This window comes from Haliotis rufescens, unplaced genomic scaffold (assembly GCF_023055435.1).
Source record: "Haliotis rufescens isolate VD_foot unplaced genomic scaffold, xgHalRufe1.0.p SCAF_2, whole genome shotgun sequence".
Classification (NCBI taxonomy): Eukaryota; Metazoa; Mollusca; class Gastropoda; order Lepetellida; family Haliotidae; genus Haliotis; species Haliotis rufescens.
The window spans coordinates 2,994,422-3,017,311 of NW_025963890.1; the positions used below are offsets into that span (position 1 = coordinate 2,994,422).

Consider the following 22,890-nt stretch of genomic DNA (forward strand, 5'->3'; position numbering starts at 1 on the left):
GGAATAGTGTGTGTGGGGAGGGGAGACAGTGTGAGAGTGGTGAAGCGGGGGAGTGTGGGGTAGTGGAGTGGAGTGAGTGGGTGTGGGATAGTGTGTGTGGGGAGGAGTGGGGAGGGGAGACAGTGTGAGAGTGGTGAAGTGGGGAAGTTTGGTGTAGTGGACTGGAGTAAGTGGGTGTGGAATAGTGTGTGTGGGGAGGGGAGACAGTGTGAGAGTGGTGAAGTGGGGAAGTTTGGTGTAGTGGAGTGGAGTAAGTGGGTGTGGAATAGTGTGTGTGGGGAGGGGAGACAGTGTGAGAGTGGTGAAGTGGGGAAGTTTGGTGTAGTGGAGTGGAGTAAGTGGGTGTGGAATAGTGTGTGTGGGGAGGGGAGACAGTGTGAGAGTGGTGAAGTGGGGAAGTTTGGTGAAGTGGAGTGGAGTAAGTGGGTGTGGAATAGTGTGTGTGGGGAGGGGAGACAGTGTGAGAGTGGTGAAGTGGGGAAGTTTGGTGTAGTGGAGTGGAGTAAGTGGGTGTGGAATAGTGTGTGTGGGGAGGGGAGACAGTGTGAGAGTGGTGAAGTGGGGAAGTTTGGTGTAGTGGAGTGGAGTAAGTGGGTGTGGAATAGTGTGTGTGGGGAGGGGAGACAGTGTGAGAGTGGTGAAGCGGGGGAGTGTGGGGTAGTGGAGTGGAGTGAGCGGGTGTGGGATAGTGTGTGTGGGGAGGAGTGGGGAGGGGAGACAGTGTGAGAGTGGTGAAGTGGGGAAGTTTGGTGTAGTGGAGTGGAGTAAGTGGGTGTGGAATAGTGTGTGTGGGGAGGGGAGACAGTGTGAGAGTGGTGAAGTGGGGAAGTTTGGTGTAGTGGAGTGGAGTAAGTGGGTGTGGAATAGTGTGTGTGGGGAGGGGAGACAGTGTGAGAGTGGTGAAGTGGGGAAGTTTGGTGTAGTGGAGTGGAGTAAGTGGGTGTGGAATAGTGTGTGTGGGGAGGGGAGACAGTGTGAGAGTGGTGAAGTGGGGAAGTTTGGTGTAGTGGAGTGGAGTAAGTGGGTGTGGAATAGTGTGTGTGGGGAGGGGAGACAGTGTGAGAGTGGTGAAGTGGGGAAGTTTGGTGTAGTGGACTGGAGTAAGTGGGTGTGGAATAGTGTGTGTGGGGAGGGGAGACAGTGTGAGAGTGGTGAAGTGGGGAAGTTTGGTGAAGTGGAGTGGAGTAAGTGGGTGTGGAATAGTGTGTGTTGGGAGGGGAGACAGTGTGAGAGTGGTGAAGTGGGGAAGTGTGGTGTAGTGGAGTGGAGTGAGTGGGTGTGGGATAGTGTGTGTGGGGAGGGGAGACAGTGTGAGAGTGGTGAAGTGGGGAAGTGTGGTGTGGTGTAGTGGAGTGGAGTGAGTGGGTGTGGGATAGTGGGTGGGGTGTGTGTGGGGGGGGGGAGGAGTGGTGGGGGGATACTGTGGGGGGTGGGAGGAGGAGTTGGAGACACACTGTGAGAGTAGTGAAGCGGGGAAGTTTGGTGTAGTGGAGTGGAGTGAGTGTGTGTGTGTGTGTGTGTGTGGGGGGGGGGGGGGGGGGGGGGGGAGGGGCAGCGTGAGTGGTGGTGGGATTGAGTGTGTGGGAGTGCAACTGAACATTAGGCCCACCTAATCAGAAAAGTGGTATTTGTTTGAGGTGAGGTGAGATATGAATAGAAAATCTTGATGTGATATTAAGCACAGCCTTCACAATGACTTTGATGCTGATTACATACATTGTTGTTTGTTTCAAGAATAATCATTTGAATCGTTCCCGTCCAATTTTTAACTAACTATTTCCGATTTATCGGTCCTTATCTATTTTTGAGTTCCATGATCTACACAGAAGTAACGAAGCTATTAATATTAACTACTTCTGATACTCCAGGCGTACATGTTAAGCAGTCAGCTGATGACACCTGTCGCGATACACCTCCCCTTCGGGCGTCCCTCCCTGCAGCATCCCATGATGGCAGTCCACCTCCTGGAACAGTCCAGCTTCGTGGCCGGATACTCCTCCCAGCTCCGACTACCGCTGTGGGTCTCCTACACAATCACACAGAGCATGGTAGGTTGTGGATCACCTACACCAACAAACACAGTATATTCTGAAACTGTATTATACAACTGTATTCTACAACTGGGTATATTCCACAACGGTATATATTCTACAACTGTGTATGTTCCGTAACTGTGTACTACAATTTAAGTTGTAGCAGGATCACGAGGGTTACATGGGTTTTTTGCGTCCTTCGGCTCCTGGTATAAAACCTAACACGGGACGCATTAAACCCCATGTAACCCTCGTAAAGGAATATATCTTAGGACATGTTTTAACATGACATTGTAAACGAATTCAAACAAATTCAAAGTGATAGAAAACAGGAGTTCGACTGAGCTGAGGTTAATTTTTGCTATGTCACGTGACTTCCATTGACTCGCAAAAGACGTGCTGCTTTTTGCTTTGAAGCGGAGTATAAGGGATTTATACTGCCTCTCAGAAATCCACGTGGAGCCTGTATTGCTCTTGGCGGGGTATATGAGATTTATTCCCCCGCTGAGAAATTGATTATACAGTATTTTATCAAGATCCCATGGACCAATAAGATCTAATCATTGTGACATCGAGGTATGACAGCTGGCTATATTCCTCAGCAGTACACTACAGCTGTGTATATGGCACAACTGTGTACTACAACTGTGTATATTCCACAACTGGGTATATTCTAGCTCCCTCAGGCTGGGACGGGTTCCCCGTACACCAACTGCAGTCTTCCCGACCCCCGCCTTGCCACGCCCACCACCTGGTCATGCGACACAGAGGCACCTGGAAATACATCCTATGTGTCTCTGATACCTCCAGGTTGGTAACCATGGTGACTGCGTTAATTATGTTTGCATAACTTCTTTTTCATAAGCCTTATATGTGCAGTCTTTTAAAATCCTATACTAGCCTGAAAATGTTCCTGTGCATCACTGACCTATGGTGGTAAATAATATTAAAGCAAACAAAGTACCCTTTTGCAATAGAACATATATTTTTAACCATGAAACATGACTTCATCATGACAGTCTCAACACAAGTCCTTCGTAAACGTCATCTCAGGCTGAAAGTGGCGTGGGGTCAATTGTCAGTTCACAAGTCCGTGTCGGGTATGACCACCACCACAAGCTGTGACACACACTTGACAATGCAGCCTCATTAACGACAAAAGATGGTTGCGGAAGGCTTTGTTACAACTCCTCGTGTTCACTAACCCTCAGTGTAACTATGAACACTAACGGTTGCAACTGCAACCCCTAGAGTTGCACCCGCGACTAGTGTTAACTAGTGTGCACTAAGGGTTGATGCCGTGCATACATCGTGCAGTTGCAACCCTTAGTGTTCACATGTTTCAGATAAGACGTGGAACCAGTTTTCGTGACACACGTACCTTATAAAGCAGATTACAATTCAATAATTCGCTTTCTGTGTTGAGAAAATTTACAAAAATGCCTTGTTATTACTATTTCGTGTATCACTGCTCAGAATACCCAAAATATGACACTTTGTGCTTTTGTTTTGAAATATAAGAAACATTTTTAAAATGTGTAATTAATTTTTAAATGCGTGTAGATCATTCTTAAACCATACCCATCAATCTGTTCGTAATTATAGCTGCAACCCAAAAGTTTGTTCACCTCCTTTTGATATTACTATATTATTTCAAATAATAACAGTCCTATTCAAATAGCCATAATTAAGGAGACGGGTCTGCTTCTGGCTTTTGTCCGGAGTTTTTGAAACACATGTGCTAAAAGTCTTGTTACCAACTCTCCGAAAAATCTTTCGTTCAAATTTCGCCAAACCAGCTTTTGACGGATATCAGTCCAACAGTCACGATCAAGCAAAGGTTAAAACATTGAGAAAATCGTTTCACCAACTTTTCGAACAAACCGTCATTTAATGTTTCACGAAACTTGGCAAACGTCATCTCCTCCCTAAGGATGAGAGCCCAGGGACTTTAAACAGAAGGTTAAGGTCACGAAGAGGTCGAAACTTTCGGAAATTTATTGAAATTGTATCTCAGAATGTTAATGCATGCCTAATTGGTTTCTGCAGACATGTTTATGTATTTTACATGAGAAGAAGACCACTGAAAGAAAACTCTAAGGTTATCCCAGTGTTTCAAATCTTACCAACCTCTAAATAAAACTAATGGGTATGTTTTCATGAAACTTGGTACATGTTATCTATTTACTAAAGTTGCGGGCCTACTGACTTTTGACGAAAATTGATCTGAAGGTCAAGGTCATACAGCGGTTGAAACTTTTGGGAAAAAATCTTTGTTCGAATTTTCTCTCTTTTTCGCTTGTCAATAATTAAGCAACATGCAAACTGGCCGAGTCGCGGAAAGTTGGGCTGCTTCGGTGTTTTTGGAACAAACACCGTTTCTAGTTGAAGCTTATTTCAAAATGTTTTCGATGAAATATGCATAAATCATTTACGTTCACCATACAAAAGTGAGGGCTTCATCTTTATGGCAGTACTATTTTGGCAAAGCTTGAAAGAGGCCGTGATAAGATCTTTTTTTTAAAATCGAATCCTTGAACCTTTGACAACTATTTCTTATTTGGGTAAAATATTTCACTTATCCTGCTTTCTGCCAAGAACTGAGCATAATACAGGAATGAAAAACATTGGGGTCATTATGCAACAAAAATCTAAAATGACCATTTTCTGTTTTTGAACCATTCCCTACTGGAGATTACTTTACTATCAAACCGAAAAAACGGATAAGGAAAGGGTTTATCGGGAACAAGGTTAGGATCAATTGATGACACATCAAATAACATGAATTTAAATGGGTTTTCAGAAGTAGATGAACAGACTTTTGGGATGCAGCTGTATCAGAGTATATTGGCCCTAGTTACCGTTAGTGTTCATTTTGCAATCCACCGTTAGTGTGAGAGTCACCATAGGAACACGAGGGGATGCAGTATGAACCCTTAGTGTTGACTTTTGAAAGAATGTGTATTTTCTACCTCTGTTTTCCAAACCAAATCCAATCTTAAAACTGGTTTTCAAAAATACAATAATTGCATAACTTTCTAGACAGAGACATTAAATCAATTCGGGCAAACCAACACTAGCAGTTGCAAATGTAACTATTAGTGTCACCGTATTAACACCAGAGGTTACAGCATCAACTTCGTTCATTTGCGCATATTGCTATATAATCTCTCTGTTGGGAAAGTTATTGCAATTGTGTTTTGAAAAATTATTTTAGAATGATATTTGTTTCTGGAAAAGAAACTAAAAACTATACATTCATATCAAAAGGTAACACTGAGAGTTGATGGTGCAACCCCTAGTTTTCATGTGGTGACACTGGGGTTATATTTACAACTGCTAGTGTTCATTTGCCAAAAATGATCTAATATCTGTTTTTTTTAAACATGCTTGAGAATGCTATTTGTTTTGAAAAATAAATATCCATGTGGTGACACTAGGGGTTACATGTGCAGCTGTTAGTATTCATGTAATGCTCAATCTACGCAATCTGAGATCGAGACAGAAAGGCCAAATATGCAAAGTTTGAACAAAATCCAATCAATATGTACAGAAATATGGCTTTGAATTTGGTTTGTGTCAGCCAAGCCCTAAGCTTACTTATCATGCTTATGGTTACAACATAACAAAACTCCTAACAGAGTATTAGCCTTGGCCATCGCTCACAATGGTGTTCTCTCACATGTCAACTCAAATTCTCGACTAGTTTAACAACATAGAGTAACGTCCCCTTGTGATGTATAAAATATTTAAGGAAGCACTCATAAAATATCCTTAATTATTCCTTACACATAAATTATATCTTCCAAAGGTTAGATTTAAAGATTTTTCTTTCAAGTGTCACAGAAAATGTTCCTAATTTGCCAAAGAGAAAGCGAACTAGTGACCTTGACACTGATTGCTCATATAACTAACACTATTAAACTGAGACCTTTACGTACAGGCCAAATATGCTAAGTATCCAAACAACATCTTGATAAATATGAGGAGCATGTACTGTTGGTCAAGCTGACCTCCATTTCATATCGACCAGTGAAGATCCGGGGTAGAATAGGTCCTCAGCAACCCATGCTTGACGTAAAAGGCGACTATGCTTGTCGTAAGAGGCGACTAACGGGATAGGGTGGCCAGGCTCGCTGACTTGGTTGATGCATGTCATCGATCCCAATTGCGTGGACCGATCCTCATGATATTAATTACTGGATTATCTGGTCCAGACTCGATTATTTACAGACCGCCGTCATATCGCTGGTTGAATAACAAACCAAGCAACCGTTTTATATCAATGAAATGAACTCAACAAATTTCATCAATTTTGGACTAAAATATTACATGTAACAAAAAGGTCCCTCAAATGCCAAACTGAAAGTTTTAGTGACTTGACCTTGGTCCCTTAGATGCCCCAAACTAATCAATCCGACTCCCTTGGGTTACACCACGGACGTATATACGTCTTTGGTTACACATATGGTATACAAAGTTTTAATGCTAGGATCATTTGCATGAAGAAGCTGTTGCATAAACATAAGCGGCAGGAGCGAACAAATTCATTGAAAAAATGAAAGGAGCCCGTTTTCATGGAACTGCTTATCCAAATACATGTACAAGCACAAACACTTCCATATAATCTGTGTACACACCAAACCCACACGTCCTCCATCCCCACCTTCTTGAACGCTGCCATCCCCTCTCACTTTCAGCGTTGAAGTTGCAACCGTTAGTGTTCTTTGTTACAGTAAGGGCTAGGTGAACACTAAGGGAATGTAACAAGGGTTGTAGGATGACATTCCAGATCTGGACCAAGGCTTGTCGCGACCCGTGAAGATGCGGGGTAGAATTGGTCTTTCGCAACTCATGGTTGTCGTGAAAGGCGAGTATGCTTGTCTTAAGATGCGACTAACGGGATCGGATGGTCAGACAGGCTGTCTTGATTGATGCATGTCATCGATGCTCATGATGTCAATCACTGGATTGACTGGTCGAGACTCGCCGTCATATAGCTGGAATATTGCTGAGTGCGACGTTAAAAAAAGAAACAAACAAACAAACAAACAAACAAACCAAAAGTTGTCACAGCTGGACCAACGTCACCGGTTGGTTTGGAAGTCGGTGTAAACAAGGCTGCATTTCATCCAAACAGGTTCGTTGGGCGACAGATCTGGCGAAACAGCAGCCCAAAGGAGCGTGGGGATGTTTTGTCCAATGAAATCTGTGACACCTCAACGATTTATTGTGGGGTTGAATTGATTCGGCACCGTGTGTGAATGTGTGACGAATTCGTACTCATGGGATTTTATGCACGCAATGACCGGGATGCACGTGCAACTTCTAAGCGTTTCTAAGGCAATTTTATTTTATGTGATGTTTTATGATGCACGTGAAAACTTTCCGTCTGTATTTAAAACTCATTTCGTCTTCTTTTCTCATGTGTAACATTACCTGTTCAGATTTCCACCTCCCGGGTGATCTGACGTACCGGCTGTCGACATCCATGGTGCCAATGCTGGAAGGTTTTAGTGCAGGTACCAAGCCAGGGACAGGTGTACACTTCATTAGAGGAGGTGTATTTCTGGAAGCAATATTCAGAATTTGCAGATGCTTTGAAAACGGTGAGGTGAGGTGAGGTGAGGTTTAACGTCGCTCCAAGATTATTGCACTTATATAGCGACTTGCATGCACGTGTGTGTGTGTGGCTGCTTGTACTTGTCCAGACTGATGACGATTTTATCTCCTTTTATAACTATGATTTAACAAATGTTTTTGCTGTAAAATATGTTCATTTCAGAGACTAGATGTTAGTACTGTCGTGCTTGCTGGAATATGCCAAACATACCATTCCAATAACAACTAACCTCTGTACGCACATTCAGTTTTCAGCGCTAATCGAACATGTTAGATGCAAAGATTGATTTCCACTCGTCAGGGATTTGGAGTGAGCTGTATGGACTTGTTCGGAACTGGACAGAGACATATGGCGTGGCTAACATCATTAGTGGGCCAATATTTGACCACAGTCACAGAGGACATCTGGATGTAACCAACATTATAAATGGGTAAGAATTGAGTGAGTGAGTGAGTGAGTGAACAATGGTTGGTTTGTTAAACGTGGTAAGATTTGCATTGATATGTATTTGAATATGGTATATTTCATAATGACATTCATTTACACAGATGAAAGCTATAAACACTGACACCTCGTCCCGACTGATAATGTTAGCCCACGTGCAGACAGAGACTTGACTGTATTCCCGTCCTGTACCGACAATACAGTCGCCATTACTGAACTGTTTTTATCCAGGCCAACAGCCTACTCAGGTGTTTTTGTGTAATATTGCAGATCCTCTGGTGTTCCCTCCGACTACTTCACAATCATCAGCCAGTGTGGATCTGGTGTGACCCGTCTGGACACCTGTAGAGATCCTCATGTTCTGGCCTTTATACTTCCCCACCGACCGTCCTACACATTCAACTGTCAGGTCAGTATACTTCCCCACAGACCGTCCTACACATTCAGCTGTCAGGTCAGTATACTTCCCCACAGACCGTCCTACACATTCAACTGTCAGGTCAGTATACTTCCCCACAGACCGTCCTACACATTCAACTGTCAGGTCAGTATACTTCCCCACAGACCGTCCTACACATTCAGCTGTCAGGTCAGTATACTTCCCCACCGACCGTCCTACACATTCAGCTGTCAGGTCAGTATACTTCCCCACAGACCGTCCTACACATTCAACTGTCAGGTCGGTATACTTCCCCACCGACCGTCCTACACATTCAACTGTCAGGTCAGTATACTTCCCCACAGACCTTCCTACACATTCAACTGTCAGGTCAGTATACTTCCGCACAGACCGTCCTACTCATTCAACTGTCAGGTCAGTATACTTACCTACACACAGTTCAACACATTCAACTGTCAGGTCAGAATACTTCCCCACAGACCGTCCTACACATTCAACTGTCAGGTCAGTATACTTCCCCACAGACCGTCCTACACATTCAACTGTCAGGTCAGTATACTTCCTCACAGACCGTCCTACACATTCAACTGTCAGGTCAGTATACTTCCCCACAGACCGTCCTACACATTCAACTGTCAGGTCAGTATACTTCCCCACAGACCGTCCTACACATTCAACTGTCAGGTCAGTATACTTCCCCACAGACCGTCCTACACATTCAACTGTCAGGTCAGTATACTTCCCCACAGACCGTCCTACACATTCAACTGTCAGGTCAGTATACTTCCCCACAGACCGTCCTACACATTCAACTGTCAGGTCAGTATACTTCCCCACAGACCGTCAAACACATTCAACTGTCAGGTCAGTATCCTTCCCCACAGACCGTCCTACACATTCAACTGTCAGATCAGTATCCTTCCCCACAGACCGTCCTACACATTCAACTGTCAGGTCAGTATCCTTCCCCACAGACCGTCCTACACATTCAACTGTCAGGTCAGTATACTTCCCCACAGACCGTCCTACAAATTCAACTGTCAGGTCAGTATCCTTCCCCACAGACCGTCCTACACATTCAACAGTCAGGTCAGTATACTTCCCTACAGACCTTCCTACACATTCAACTGTCAGGTCAGTATACTTCCCCACAGACCTTCCTACACATTCAACTGTCAGGTCAGTATACTTCCCCACAGACCTTCCTACACATTCAACTGTCAGGTCAGTATACTTCCCCACCGACCGTCCTACACATTCAATTGTCAGGTCAGTATACTTCCTCACAGACCGTCCTACTCATTCAACTGTCAGGTCAGTATACTTCCCCACAGACTGTCCTACACATTCAACTGTCAGGTCAGTATACTTCCCCACCGACCGTCCTACTCATTCAACTGTCAGGTCAGTATACTTCCCCACAGACCGTCAAACACATTCAACTGTCAGGTCAGTATACTTCCCCACAGACCATTAACCGCTGTGTCCACATAGCCATTAACAACTGCGCCCATTTAGCCACTACCCACAGTGTCCACATAGCCATTAACGATTGCGTCCATTTAGCCATTAACCACTGTGTCCACAAAGCCATTAACGATTGTGTCCATTTAGCCATTAACCACTGCGTCCATTTAGCCATTAACCACTGTGTCCACATAGCCATTAACGATTGTGTCCATTTAGCCATTAACCACTGTGTCCACATAGCCATTAACCACTGTGTCCACAAAGCCATGAACCACTGTGTCCACATAGCCATGAACCACTGTGTCCATATAGTCATTAACCACTGCGTCCACATAGCCATTAACCACTGTGTCCATATAGCCATTAACCACTGTGTCCATATAGCCATTAACCACTGTGTCCATATAGCCATTTACCACTGGCGTCCACATAGCCATTAACCACTGTGTCCATACAGCAATTAACGACTCCATATCTGATCTATCCTTGCTGTTGGTGCGTGATACGAAACTCTCTTCTATTCCAGAATGCAACTCATTACCTGTTGGACAATGAAGTCAGAGTGCGAGATGTGGAGCTCCTCACAGGGCTAGAGTTTTTCACCAACACCCCTGTAGAGAGCTCTGCACAGATACGGACAGCACTGCCACACACCTTATGGAACATGAGCCAGAAATTTCTGCAGTAATGCATTTTCTGAGCCAATTTTTGAGCTTGTGAACATGTGAACACACTGGGACACACAGTATTTGGATTCGACTCCTCGAGAGCTTTCCAATGATATAAAACATGTTTTTGTAGCTCGCTTCCATCTGTGTGGTCAAGTTCGGACTCCTGGCCATTCCTAAGTTGCCCCGCCCTGCCTTCAGTGATTCGTATGTTAACGATCATACATTTCACTATGATTTTCCATGTCACTGGCAGAATGTTTTTTTTTGCAGAAATTTCTGACAGTATTTTTTTTTTCTACAGAAAATTTCTGGCAGAATTATTTTTTTTACAGAAATTTCTGGCAGAATTTTTTTCTGCAGTAATATCAACCATCAATCTTTGGAGAGTTTAAATTGAATTCAGCAATTGAAGATATTTATCTTGGTATTATATTTACCAAATTTATCAAGAAAAGTTGACGTCACTCGAATTAAACAATGGAACAACATGTTGGCCTCATACCTTTGTATACTAGACAGATGTCTGAAAGTAGATAACTTCAGACATGGAAAAAAAATAGAACACAAACAAGATTTTACAATATAACTGCATATATTGTTTCATAAATTTCATTGTGCACATCTCATCTTATATATGTATATATATATATATATACAATTCTAAATACACAGCTTTACTAAGAAACAAAAACATACAAAGTACAAAACTCCTGCAATGCAATCCTCGGCAATATCTCAGCCACATAGCTTAGACAAAAAATATGTTCATTTCAGCAAAACTTGCTGGTCCTTCTTTATTGTTCTGATACTGACGCTTGTCTTCGGTGCTTTGTCAGAGTGATCTGAAAGTAAAGAAAAAAAATGTAAAGAATATGAGAACATAATTAAAATCACAGTGCATCTATACAATAAAAGCAAAAAATAGTAACCTCATGAAGTTGGGTTGTTTCTCTGCCCACATTACACATATTCTAAGTAACGCTGACTAACCCTAATATTACACATCACAATACATATTTCAAAAGAAATGCAATATTTATTGAAATTACCTTTGATTGTTTTTGCAGTTTTTCATTGTTCTTCTCTATTGCCTCTTGAACTTTAGTTGGGAGGGTTGTCGCCTGCCTTGGGGCAGGCATGAAGGGCTTGAAGTCTGATAGCTTGGTGGTGGGTGTCCGGATGTCCCCAATCTTGAAGGAGGGCATCGCGGGTTGTTGCAGGCATCTGTCTAAGTTCCCTTGCAAATACACTAAACAGTTGATCCACATCTTCATGTGTGTGCCCCACCATGAGAAAGAAAGTTTCACCTGAAAATAGTATTTACATCAGTATTATCACTATGAAAACAAATCAAATTGTACAAAACTTGTTTATTTACAGAATACTGATTTGAGTATTGAGAATATTGAGAGAAAAATCAATCTTGTGCATTTAAAAAGTTTCAACATTGTGTGCAGATTCTTTTATACTTAGGATGAGCAACTGGACATGAAATACTTGCTTCAAAACAATTCTAATGTGGTTTAAAACAATTTACATAAATTATAAAAATATTAACCACATGTGACTTCAGCATTTACTTTGAATTGTATAGTATAGCCTCAAGGAATAAATACGCTATACATGATATTGTATGTGGAATCATATACCAATAATTTCATTGATAACTATCTTCATGATAGCACTAAAAGTGGTACCTTGGATTGCAGCGTCCACTTTTGACTGGCCGACAAAATCTTGCAGCTTTACTTGTCCTGGAAATGTCAAATAAATATTTGAACAATACATAAATTGCAACTTTAATGTAATTAGATAGTCATACAAATATAATAATTGCCAATTTCCATTCTCAGAAATCCACAATTCCTCCAAAATTAGACAAGCCTACCAGACAAACATTGAATTTATTCAACAGGCCCGTACCAAGCATTTAGCTAAGACAAAGATAAATTTCTATCCTTCTAAACGTGTGTTACAAATATAATGTACAAACAAATGTCTTGACATACATGGCATGATCCCATTACAAAACATATCCCATTACATCCTTTACTAATAATACTGGACAAACTACAATAACGTAACCCATATATGTGCACTGTGGATACTAAGCTCCACTGGTTTCTAAATAAGAATTTACATAACTCCCTACCAATAGGATATATAGACAGTAATATATGTTTTGGTTTGGTTTGTTGTTTACTGCCGCATTCAGCAATATTCCACCTATGTGACAGCGGGCTGTAATTAATTGAGTCTGGACCAGACATTTCGGAGATTCATATCATGAGCATCAATGCAAGTCAGCGAGCCTGACCATCCGATACCGTTAGTTGCCTCTTAAGACAAGCATAGAATTCACTGGAAACTGGAAAGGAAATATCACAAAAAGACATGTTGTGCTTGGATACCAATTACACAATAATGACCCATTAAATCTTATAATTATTCTTTGCAGAAATCTTTTTTTCATGTAAAGATACAAGGCATATTCCATCGTTCCAGATCTTCCAGATTGAACTTAAGTAGTTTTATTAAAGCAGTTATTAAATGAACAGCATTTATGAGTGGGTATAAAACAGATTCTATAAATTTTGGTCTTCATGGCATACATTTTTTTCGTAACATAGAAGTCATTTTCTGTTTGACATGAAATGCAACAAATAAAAAGGGCTTCACACACTGTGCCCATGTGGGGAATCAAAACCAGGTCTTTGGCGTGATGAGCGAACGCTTTCACCACTGGGCTACACAACCACCCGAGGGTAAAGAAGAAAGCAATGAAGGTTTCGACACAACATCCATAATGCAGTAATACATGGACAAACTGAACATGCATGCACAAAAAAAAAACATCAATTATACGGACAGAAATGGCTGTGTGTTTTGCCAAAAATCATCTATTCAATCAGAACAGGCTTACAAATGAGCCGTTTCTAAAAATACTGTTGCTAGGATACAGCAGTGAACTCATTGTTGTGTTTGTTTGCTTGTTTCTATAACTATATTCCAGCTATATGACAGCTGTCTGTAAATATTTGAGTTTGGACCAGTCCATCCAGTGACTGATATCATGAGCATCAGGTTACACAATTGGGATACGATGACACACATCAAGCAAGTCAGCAAGTCTGACCACCTGATCTCGTTAGTCGCCTCTTACAACAAGCATAGTCGCCTCTTATGGCAAGCATGGGTTGCTGGAGACCTATTGTGAGAACTATGCATGTCATATGTATGGCTAATATTAGCAAATTCCATTCAGGAGTAAACACTGAACCACAGCGGGCAGCTGTAAATGTAACTAGTACTTTGGGGGAACTTTTGTACTGAAAGTGTTGTTTCATTGGTTGCCATCAGTTACTGAGACACATGGACAAATTGACTTACTATGAAACTGGATGTAACATTTAATTAAATAACTTTGTGCAACATACTTCCTTATAATAATTATGGTTTCTTTTATTCACTGTGGCACATGAACACCCGCTTACCTGGAATGAGTGAGTGAGTTAGGTTAGACGCCGCTTTGAACAGTATTTCAGGTATATCACGGCGTGTCAACTTGATGTGGGAGGAAAGCCCAGAGTGATGTAGGTCTTAGACATTTACCACTGGTCAAACCCATGAGCATGTGTATGGTGCTGAACCATGAACCCAACACATCCAGGGACAAAACTCTGCACTAAAGAATATAAGAGTAAGAAGTGAAAAACACCCTTAATATTGGAAGAATTATTATGTCATTATAATGTGAAAAGGAACAAGTCTTGAGTCCTACTACCAACTAACCAAATTTCATTATTTTGAGCAATAACCGAGTTATGGGTGGCAAATATCCAATTCAAGAAATTGGGGTTGTCAATCAGGTAAAGTTTCATTGTCCAGTGGTCTCTTGAGAAGATTGCTTGTATTGTGCAAAGAATTGCATTTTGAGAGAGTGCAAATTAAGGGCATGTAATGGTCAAAATATAAAACATTACGAAAACAGAATCTGTGATGATCCCTATTACAATCTCTACTGGATTTCATTACATATTGTACAAACATGGCTCAGTAATGTCCAAAAGAAGTTTCATCTTTTCGAAAAGCTGGATGTGATGAGGTCAAGTTAAAATGTATAATTTAACAAGAGCACTAAAATTACTGCACATGTATCACCTTTCAAACAAAAATGACTTCAGAAGTAATGGTCATAAATAGCATTATCAATATTGTTGTTATGGCATCAACACTCTTGAAGTTTTGGAGTAGATTTGTTCTAAATCTAAGACGGCTAAGTGGCAGTCAATTCCAATTCCATTTTTGATGAGTTGATTTCCCACAAATACTTGATGGAAATAACTTGATTCTGATTGGACAATCAGGTTATGAAATCACAATAATCCCCCTCTTGTTAAAAAGGCTGATTTGGAAACTAATATTTTATAAAGTAGTACTTTTTTACAGTCATTGTCTATAAGCATTTTAAAATAATTACATTTATAGGATACAACATGCAAAGTTTCATTACAATATTGAAAGGATGTGTGGCAATACACTTTGTGCAGAAAACCATAAAAAATCTACAGAGAGAATGAATTTCAAGTTTTGAGGACAACAGAGAGCTTGACATTGGCACTTTTCATTTTAGGACTGTTACGTCATATCTTTTGTGTCACAGTGAGTGATATGTCATCCTAGTGGCTAGCTTAATTTTCTTTTGGGGTGCCCACTTCATGGTAGTTTTTGTGCTACATGCCTTCAATGCCTGACCTATGTGTAAACAAACTGTTTAAGCATATACAGCACCACTGTCGGTGATTTTGTTTGTTTGTTCACTTTTTTGTTTAACATCGCACTCCAACAATATTTCAGCTATATGACGGTGGTCTGTACAGAAGTCTGGACCAGACAATAAAGTGATTGACATCATGAACATCAAACTATGATTTGGGATATGGTGACAAGCGTCAACCATGTCAATAAGCCTGACCACCCAATCCTGTTAGTCTCCTCTTACAACAAGCATAAACACAACATGTTTTTAACGTGGAGCACGGTTACCTGTAGATTTATCCATGCTTAATTTAAGATTTGAAACCTCATTCTCTGTTTTCGTTTCCAAATTCAATTTACTGCAGTTTACAGGTTACCAAGTGAAACATTGAAAACACAGTATTTTTATCTCCTGATTAAATACTGGATAAAATTGGTAGCATATATATAGGTATTAATAGAGTTAGATAGAGTGACAGTAACATGAGAATGATATGAATTACAAGTATACAGACACTAGTTAGTCTGAAAATGTCATGTAATACTGAAAATGTCATGTTTTAATGATTTTTAAACATTTTGATAATGCAATACAAAACACATTCATTAACAAACATCTCACAAAACTGTGATGCAATAAGATCAGTGTCATGTATTTTTAAAATGACAATCTATCATTAAGTATTGTGACAATGTCTTGCGCACTTAACATAAACTGTTTGTTTTGGGCCATATTGTCAGTGCCACAGATGTAGTGTTCGGAACTGGTTGAAATTCACAACAAGAATGATGAATAAATCATACAACATTTGTCAAGATTAATCAAGTTCTCTCAGATACATGTAGCCTATAGATCCTATAGATCCTATAATTGCATCAATGTTACAGTCACGCTCCCATGTTGCTGTATATTAAAAAATTAAACCTTAGAGATATTAAAACAGTTTTATCTCACGTAATTATTCCAAGCTGATGTAATTATTCCAACTTTTTTATTTCCAAGTGTATATTTTTAATTGATATTGAAGTTTAAACAATTGACATTGTTGTGCATGTTAGGTATGTTTACATTGTAAGTGCGCCAATGCGCACATGCAGTGACGTCACTTTAGGTGTGACGTCATTATGTTGTGAACCCAGACAGCTGTGTGAGGCAGTGCCAGTTCTCCATTAAACAGTAATTGAGCCAACTACGGTTTTGTTATGTATTGAAGATTTGATGTTCCTCCAATGTGCGGGTCGGACAAATAACATAATACATACACAACAGACATAAGAATCGCAAGTGTGTGGGTTTCTTTTTTGCTTGAATGAGCAATTAAAATAATAATGTAAAAGTATCCAGTTGGCTATTAAATTACATTCATTTTCCCTAAACCAATGTCAGCAGTTATTGCTTTTTTATGACATAAGTAGAAATAAGTTATAATGTGTATATTTATATAAAACATGAATTACCAATAAAAACATCATATTTGGAAGGCAATCTGCCATTAATATAATGTAAGTATCTTGTAGGGATCAGCAAACAGTGCAGACAAACATTAAGGATGTGCAGGGGCAACTTAAGATTAAAGATTTCTTGAAATGTTAATGGTTATCCAAAAACTTAATAAAGCATCAATTAATCATCTCTTTTATAGCACTGCTTGTGAAAAAGAATAATTGTTGATTTGTCTCAAGATTTCACTTCTGAAAATACTGTTGGTGAATATCAACTTTGTCTTTCATACATTGTACACATGCTTCCATAAAAACATTTTTTTTGTATAATAGAATGTTATGTTAATCATTTTCAGATTTAACTCAAGAGTGACAAATATCTATTTAGATATTTATCTAGTTTACATAACCCTAACAATGACTACCTAATTTCTTCCATTTAAAATTCTTGTTATCATAAAACTTTAAAATAGGCACGTCAAGATAAGATCTGAAATCAATGCTAGTGACAAGACTTTAATAGACTTTTAAAAGCATTTTACACTAAAGGACAGTCATGAACATGACTTTTTGTCCGCTTATCTAAACTTACATTTAACCTAGCTGACAAACCCCTTGTGAAATAATAATATGAATACACTGAACGGTATGAATGACCTGACAAACATCAGACTATGTTTATTCATTGTCTTTTTCTTAAGCCAAACTCTAAAAATATGATCCTATCTGTATTACAACTACAATTTATGCAACAGAATTCTGTTACTGATGTGCTTTATAATGACAATTTCGCGACTTTATGAACGAATGATTCGTCAAAGTACCTTAATGCTTATCCACATTCTGACTGGTGATGAATGATTCTTGTCAATGTTTTTGATAACCTTGTTACTTCAGGGAGCAAAGACATGTTATTATTTTCACAAGATTATTCCTGTTTCACAAAATTTTCGTTGAAAGAGTATGTACCAAAGATGATAATATGTGAGATTTGAGAATAGATGCCTTGAATATGAATAAATACTAAATTATGTTTTAGACACTTTTTCCAAAAAAGAGTTACCAGGTACATATGATCTGACACTCCCAACCTTTCGTAATCACAACATTCAACTTTTGGCTTGTGCATAGTGAGTGAGTGAGTTAAAATTTAACGTCACATCGGCATTATTTCAGCGCTTGTGCATAGAGAATGGAATCTGTTCATATACGTATTTGAAGGTTTTGCCTTATTGTATCAACAAGTTATTTCAATGAAAATTAATCATGTTTAACTTGTTTGTAAATTGATGAGAAATAAGTTAGGTTTATTATGCAGATAGCAAATGTGTGCTTTGTAGTAATAATGAAACAATAGTTCAAAGAAATACATTCATTGATACTGTGTATGTGCAATAGCACTAATTACTTTCAGCATGTGATACTGTGTTATCATACAAGACCATATCAGACAACCCATTCACCTGTTAACAGACGTGATACACCTGCTTGTGTGGGCCACTTCACGTTCTTATTACATAGGAATAAGCAATCAATGCTTTCAACTAATTTGTATGTTATGATTACTGCTCCTGTGATAATATGACATATCATTTTAGAATAAAAAAGTTTGAAGCATGTTTGGGAAACCTAAAATATACAGTTGTGACTTATCACTAACAAAGCCCCACACGCACCAGAAAACATTGGATCAACGGTAAAGTTGTGAGTCTTGAATGATTGTGTTTGGTTTAACACCGCTTTTAACAGTATTCCAGTTATATCGTGGCGTGTCAGCTTATTGTGGGAGGAAAGCCCAAAGTGATGTAGGTCTCAGACGTTTCAGACTTCGGTGAAACCCACGAGCACGGGTATGGTGCTGGCAAACCTAGAAACATAATCAGGGCGAACAGGGATTCAAACCAACAATCAATGCCCAATTGCAATGCCTGGTAGTGTATGTATATAGTTGGTATCGATACGTTATTCAAGGTTTTAATAATAATTCTCTTGCCAAACCCTTACGTTTCTCGAATATTGTTTCCATGCTAAATTCGGTTCCATTTTGAAGATCACTTTTATATGTATCCAGTTGGAAACAGCAATTATTAATATAGATTTTGCAATATTCCTGGGCTTTCAGAAATTCGAGAAGAAAATTCGCGAAATTCGATATCGACATGTCCTCTCAAAACGAAGAAAGGGTTCTATCACTAGGTCCACGCGAGAATATGTCTCGTAAACTTGCCTAGCCCTACGCCTACTGTTAGCACCACCGAGTAGACCGAGCCACCCACCAACTCGCACCCTAATTAAGTCATGGCCGTGTGGGCAACGAGGGCAACACTTACCTGGTATACTACGTACGTAACACCAATATAATGCCACGCGAAGCCATATATATATATAAAGGCTACACAATCCGCTTACGTTCGCAGAGCCCTGGCTCTTCCGCTCTTCCTTTCCTTGCTCATGTTGAAATTTTGATTAAAAAAAAGCATGGACCGTGCTTTGATTCCGAAACGAAATTTAAATTGGCAACACAGTCGGTGGTGGTAAAAACCCCCAGCGCAACGCAAAACCGATGGAGTACCTCACCCCTACATTCGCCGTACCAGTTTATTTTCGCGTTCGTAGCTCAACTCTACCTAATAGTGCCGATGCAATAAATGAACTATAGTTAACGACATTGCGCATAAACATTACTTACCAATTTCAGTGTTTTTCCTTTTGGGCAGATTTCTTGAAGAAAGATGTCTGCCTTGACTGTTGATGACGTTGGTAAGATCTGTAATAGGGTAGCAACATGTTCAGTGAATATGTTCATAAAGAAACCATGATCCAAAAAGAAGGCAAAGGTTCTTCAAGATATATACAGTGTTTGGTGTACTAAAATAGAATAAAATGCTTCTTACCCATGTCAACGTTGTTGAAGCAGAGCTGGTGAACCCTCCTCAAGGCATCCAGAGCTTCTCACTGCGACCAGAACTTGGGTTTTCGATGTGATTTACCGACTTGTTAAATAGTTACCGTTTGATCGTCTGACAGAACGTTCTCGACGATTTAACGATATTTAACGATACCTGATTACTTACTTACTTACTTTGGAGATTTAACGTGCGCTTTCCGACTGATGCGTATTTCGCACACGGGCCCGGCCAGGCCATTTAATGTGTTTCCGAAAGGGGCGAAAGTGGTCTGTGCAACCCAAGAGGGGGGTTTAGGGGTTGCTTATATAGAATTTGGGAATTTTGAGATTTGGAATAGATGCCGATGGGGTTGGGGAGGAGAACTAAGGGAGCTGGGTATGGTGGATGTGTGTTTGTTTATGTGATTTTGATTTGGTAGGTTATTGTGTTTTTAGATGCGTTTTATTAGTTAACCTGATTAGGGTTAAATCTATAAATACCATTTTTATGGTCGGGCGTCCACGGCTGATTGGTATATCAAATCAAACACAAGGGTGTATATCACGCCCCCTTGAGTGTGGGGTGTTGGTTGTTCACAGGGTCACACGACAATCAGAATTTATTTGGTTATTTCAATAATTGTATGATATATGTAGTCCTTGGGCAGCCCCAATCTCAAAACAACAATAAAATCCTAATTCTCACCGACTCCCTTAGTGGACTAAAAGCCCTCCAAAACAAAATTACCAAAAACGACTTAAATTAATAAACCAAATACTTAAAAGCTCCGACGACCTAACAAAAGCAGGCAAACAAATAACCTTCTTGTGGATCCCCGCCCACGTAGGAATTTACGGCAACGAAAGCGCCGATAAAGCAGCTAAATTATCTCTCACAATACCAGTAATAAGCCTAAACCTACCCATCTCAAAATCAGAAATTAAAAGTGTAAACAAACAAAAAATAACAAAAAAATGGCATAATCAATATCAAAACTCAAATAGCAAAATCAAAAAAGTGCTCAGAAAACCACTAGCCAAACCTGAAATCCTACACCCCTCTAAACAAATTTACAGATTTATTACAAAACTCCAAACAGGACACACGAACCTAAATAACCACCTAAAAAAACTTAAAAGACACACCACAGGCAACTGCCCCCACTGCAAACAACCCGAAACCACAGAACACGCACTCATCCACTGCACCCACTACCAAACACACAGAACCACACTACAAACCACCCTCAATCTAAATAAAGTTCCTACTCTAGATGAAATACTAAACCCTCCAAATAAACTAGAAAACTTCAAGGCCCTAGGCGTATCCCTAATCAAAACAGACCTAATTAAGCACATCTAAAAACTAATTAATCTACCAATCCAAAATCCAATAAACATACAAACACCCACCTCACCCGGCTCCCTTAGTTCCCTCCTCCACCCACCTCGGCATTTATTCCAAATTTAAAAATTCCAAAACTTCAATATAAGCAACCCCTAAAAGCCCCCTCTTGGGTTGCACACATCACTTTCACCCTTTTCGGAATACAATAAATGGTCCGGCCAGGCCCGTGTGCGAAATACGCTACAGTCGGAAAGCGTACGTTAAATCTCCTATATCAGTCAGTCAGACCCCAGTGTTTCATATCATTTTCCTACCAAACTAAAAAAGAATAACCCCAAACTGGATATGTCAAGCGAACTAATTTTCGTTTCGTCTGTCGATTCATATTTTGGAAATTCAAGGGGAACCACTCCAGCTTATGCAGCACACACATTTGGGAAGGTTGCTTCATTAATAATAATACTTCTTACCATGGTTTCACAGTCGTTCGGAACTTTTTTAAGATCTGACACCAGATTATGCTGTCCGAAAATTTATCTCTTTTTTTTAGTGGAGACAGGCCTATCGGAAATTCGAACTTGAACAGCAACGCCAAAACCACATTCCGCCGCAGTGACCAGCTGCTGATGACATAGACTAGGCTAGCTTTACACTAAGTCTTGTACCAGGCTGGCCCCTCTGGGTAGTAGGTCTGGTCTCTCCTTTGTCCTTGGACCCCCTTTCCGATCATAAGGGTTGAGTATCCCTTGCCAATGAAACACGTGTTTATCATCCTTTTACCTTAGAGCACCCATTTACGACACATGGGGATAGTTTTGAGTTCGGTTATGGTTTAGAAGTCTCTTGATATAACCATATTTATTTCCATCAAGTGGAGGGATTGGCAAACAAGCAAATTTTGCTTATCTGAATGCCTCTCCCAAACATGATACATAAGTCTCTTTTAACGAATTAATCCAGTGTAATTTTCGCAGTATACTCATCCTTATATAATTTAAGCTTCATGACAGTGTTAACATTGAGTGCCCCCTACACAAGTATGCAGTCACTGACAACTTATGGAGTGACCTGTACAAAACGGAAGATGCAGACGACTAGTACAAGCACGCACGCACACACACACACACGCGCACGCACGCACGCACGCACATCGCTATATAAGTGCAATTATCTTAGACGCGACATTCAACCCAATTTCACCTCACTTATCTTACTTTGTTCATGTGTCTAAAGCTTGTGGAATGTGTTAATTACTGAAATGAAAAGCATTTTAATGTTTTTTTCAAATCTTTTCAGAATATGTGCACATAGCTTTCAATGACCAGACGAAAAAAGAATTCATTTCAAGTATGTTGAGATGAAAACGTAAGAAAAGCACACTATTAACATTCATAATACATTTTATTCCGCAGGCTCTATTGTAAAGTTAAACTCTAGCTGCGTATAGGCTGCCATTATCCATTATATTAGACAATATGGATCCACTCATCTATACATCTATTTTCTTTTGTGACAGGACCCATCTCTGAAAAAATCACCCAAGAAAATACGACTCATTCATGAGAATGAAAAGTGCAAAGTCTCCCAAGGAATTGTCTTATAATATAGCATGTGAATAAATAATTTTTTGAAAAATCTCACGAAATTAGTTTTATTTTTTTGCTTGTAATCATGTGAACTAAAAATGTTTGTTTTGAGGAAAAAGGTCATTTGAAGCAACTCCAGGTTAAACTATCCAATGATTTATACATTGAGGGATATAAGCTGTATATTCAACATAGCGCGTGTACCGACTGCGAAACAGCCGACGGCT

At 39.9% G+C, this 22,890-nt stretch overlaps 1 protein-coding gene and 2 long non-coding RNA genes across 25 annotated transcripts in view; 1 reads left to right on the forward strand and 2 right to left on the reverse strand.

Annotated features, from left to right (window-relative positions):
• LOC124116740 overlaps positions 1–11,129 on the forward strand; it is a 178,995-nt gene extending 167,866 nt beyond the window's left edge. For 21 of the 22 annotated variants that reach the window (XM_048399488.1, XM_048399481.1, XM_048399484.1 and 18 more), the window contains 6 exons: positions 1,869–2,048; positions 2,711–2,843; positions 7,481–7,555; positions 7,957–8,086; positions 8,371–8,509; positions 10,497–11,129. In XM_048399488.1, coding sequence (XP_048255445.1) covers positions 1,869–2,048; positions 2,711–2,843; positions 7,481–7,555; positions 7,957–8,086; positions 8,371–8,509; positions 10,497–10,658 — 819 coding nt within the window. In that variant the 3' untranslated portion in view covers positions 10,659–11,129. Of the gene's footprint in view, positions 1–1,868; positions 2,049–2,710; positions 2,844–7,480; positions 7,658–7,956; positions 8,087–8,370; positions 8,510–10,496 lie in introns of those variants that run through there. The other variant, XM_048399502.1, reaches the window with a different exon arrangement.
• A 163-nt stretch (positions 11,130–11,292) lies between these two features.
• On the reverse strand, positions 11,293–19,302 carry LOC124116746. Of its 2 annotated transcripts, none has more exons than XR_006858172.2 (4): positions 19,252–19,302; positions 12,339–12,395; positions 11,691–11,948; positions 11,293–11,483 (listed from the first exon to the last, which is right to left on the reverse strand). It is a non-coding gene; the product is annotated as an uncharacterized LOC124116746 (long non-coding RNA). The 2 variants fall into 2 exon arrangements; XR_006858171.2 differs by having other exon boundaries at positions 19,173–19,254.
• Positions 19,303–19,530: 228 nt separating this feature from the next.
• LOC125381884 lies at positions 19,531–20,225 on the reverse strand. Its single transcript, XR_007222110.1, has 3 exons — positions 20,205–20,225; positions 19,737–19,904; positions 19,531–19,609 (listed from the first exon to the last, which is right to left on the reverse strand). It is a non-coding gene; the product is annotated as an uncharacterized LOC125381884 (long non-coding RNA).
• Positions 20,226–22,890: the final 2,665 nt, after the last annotated feature.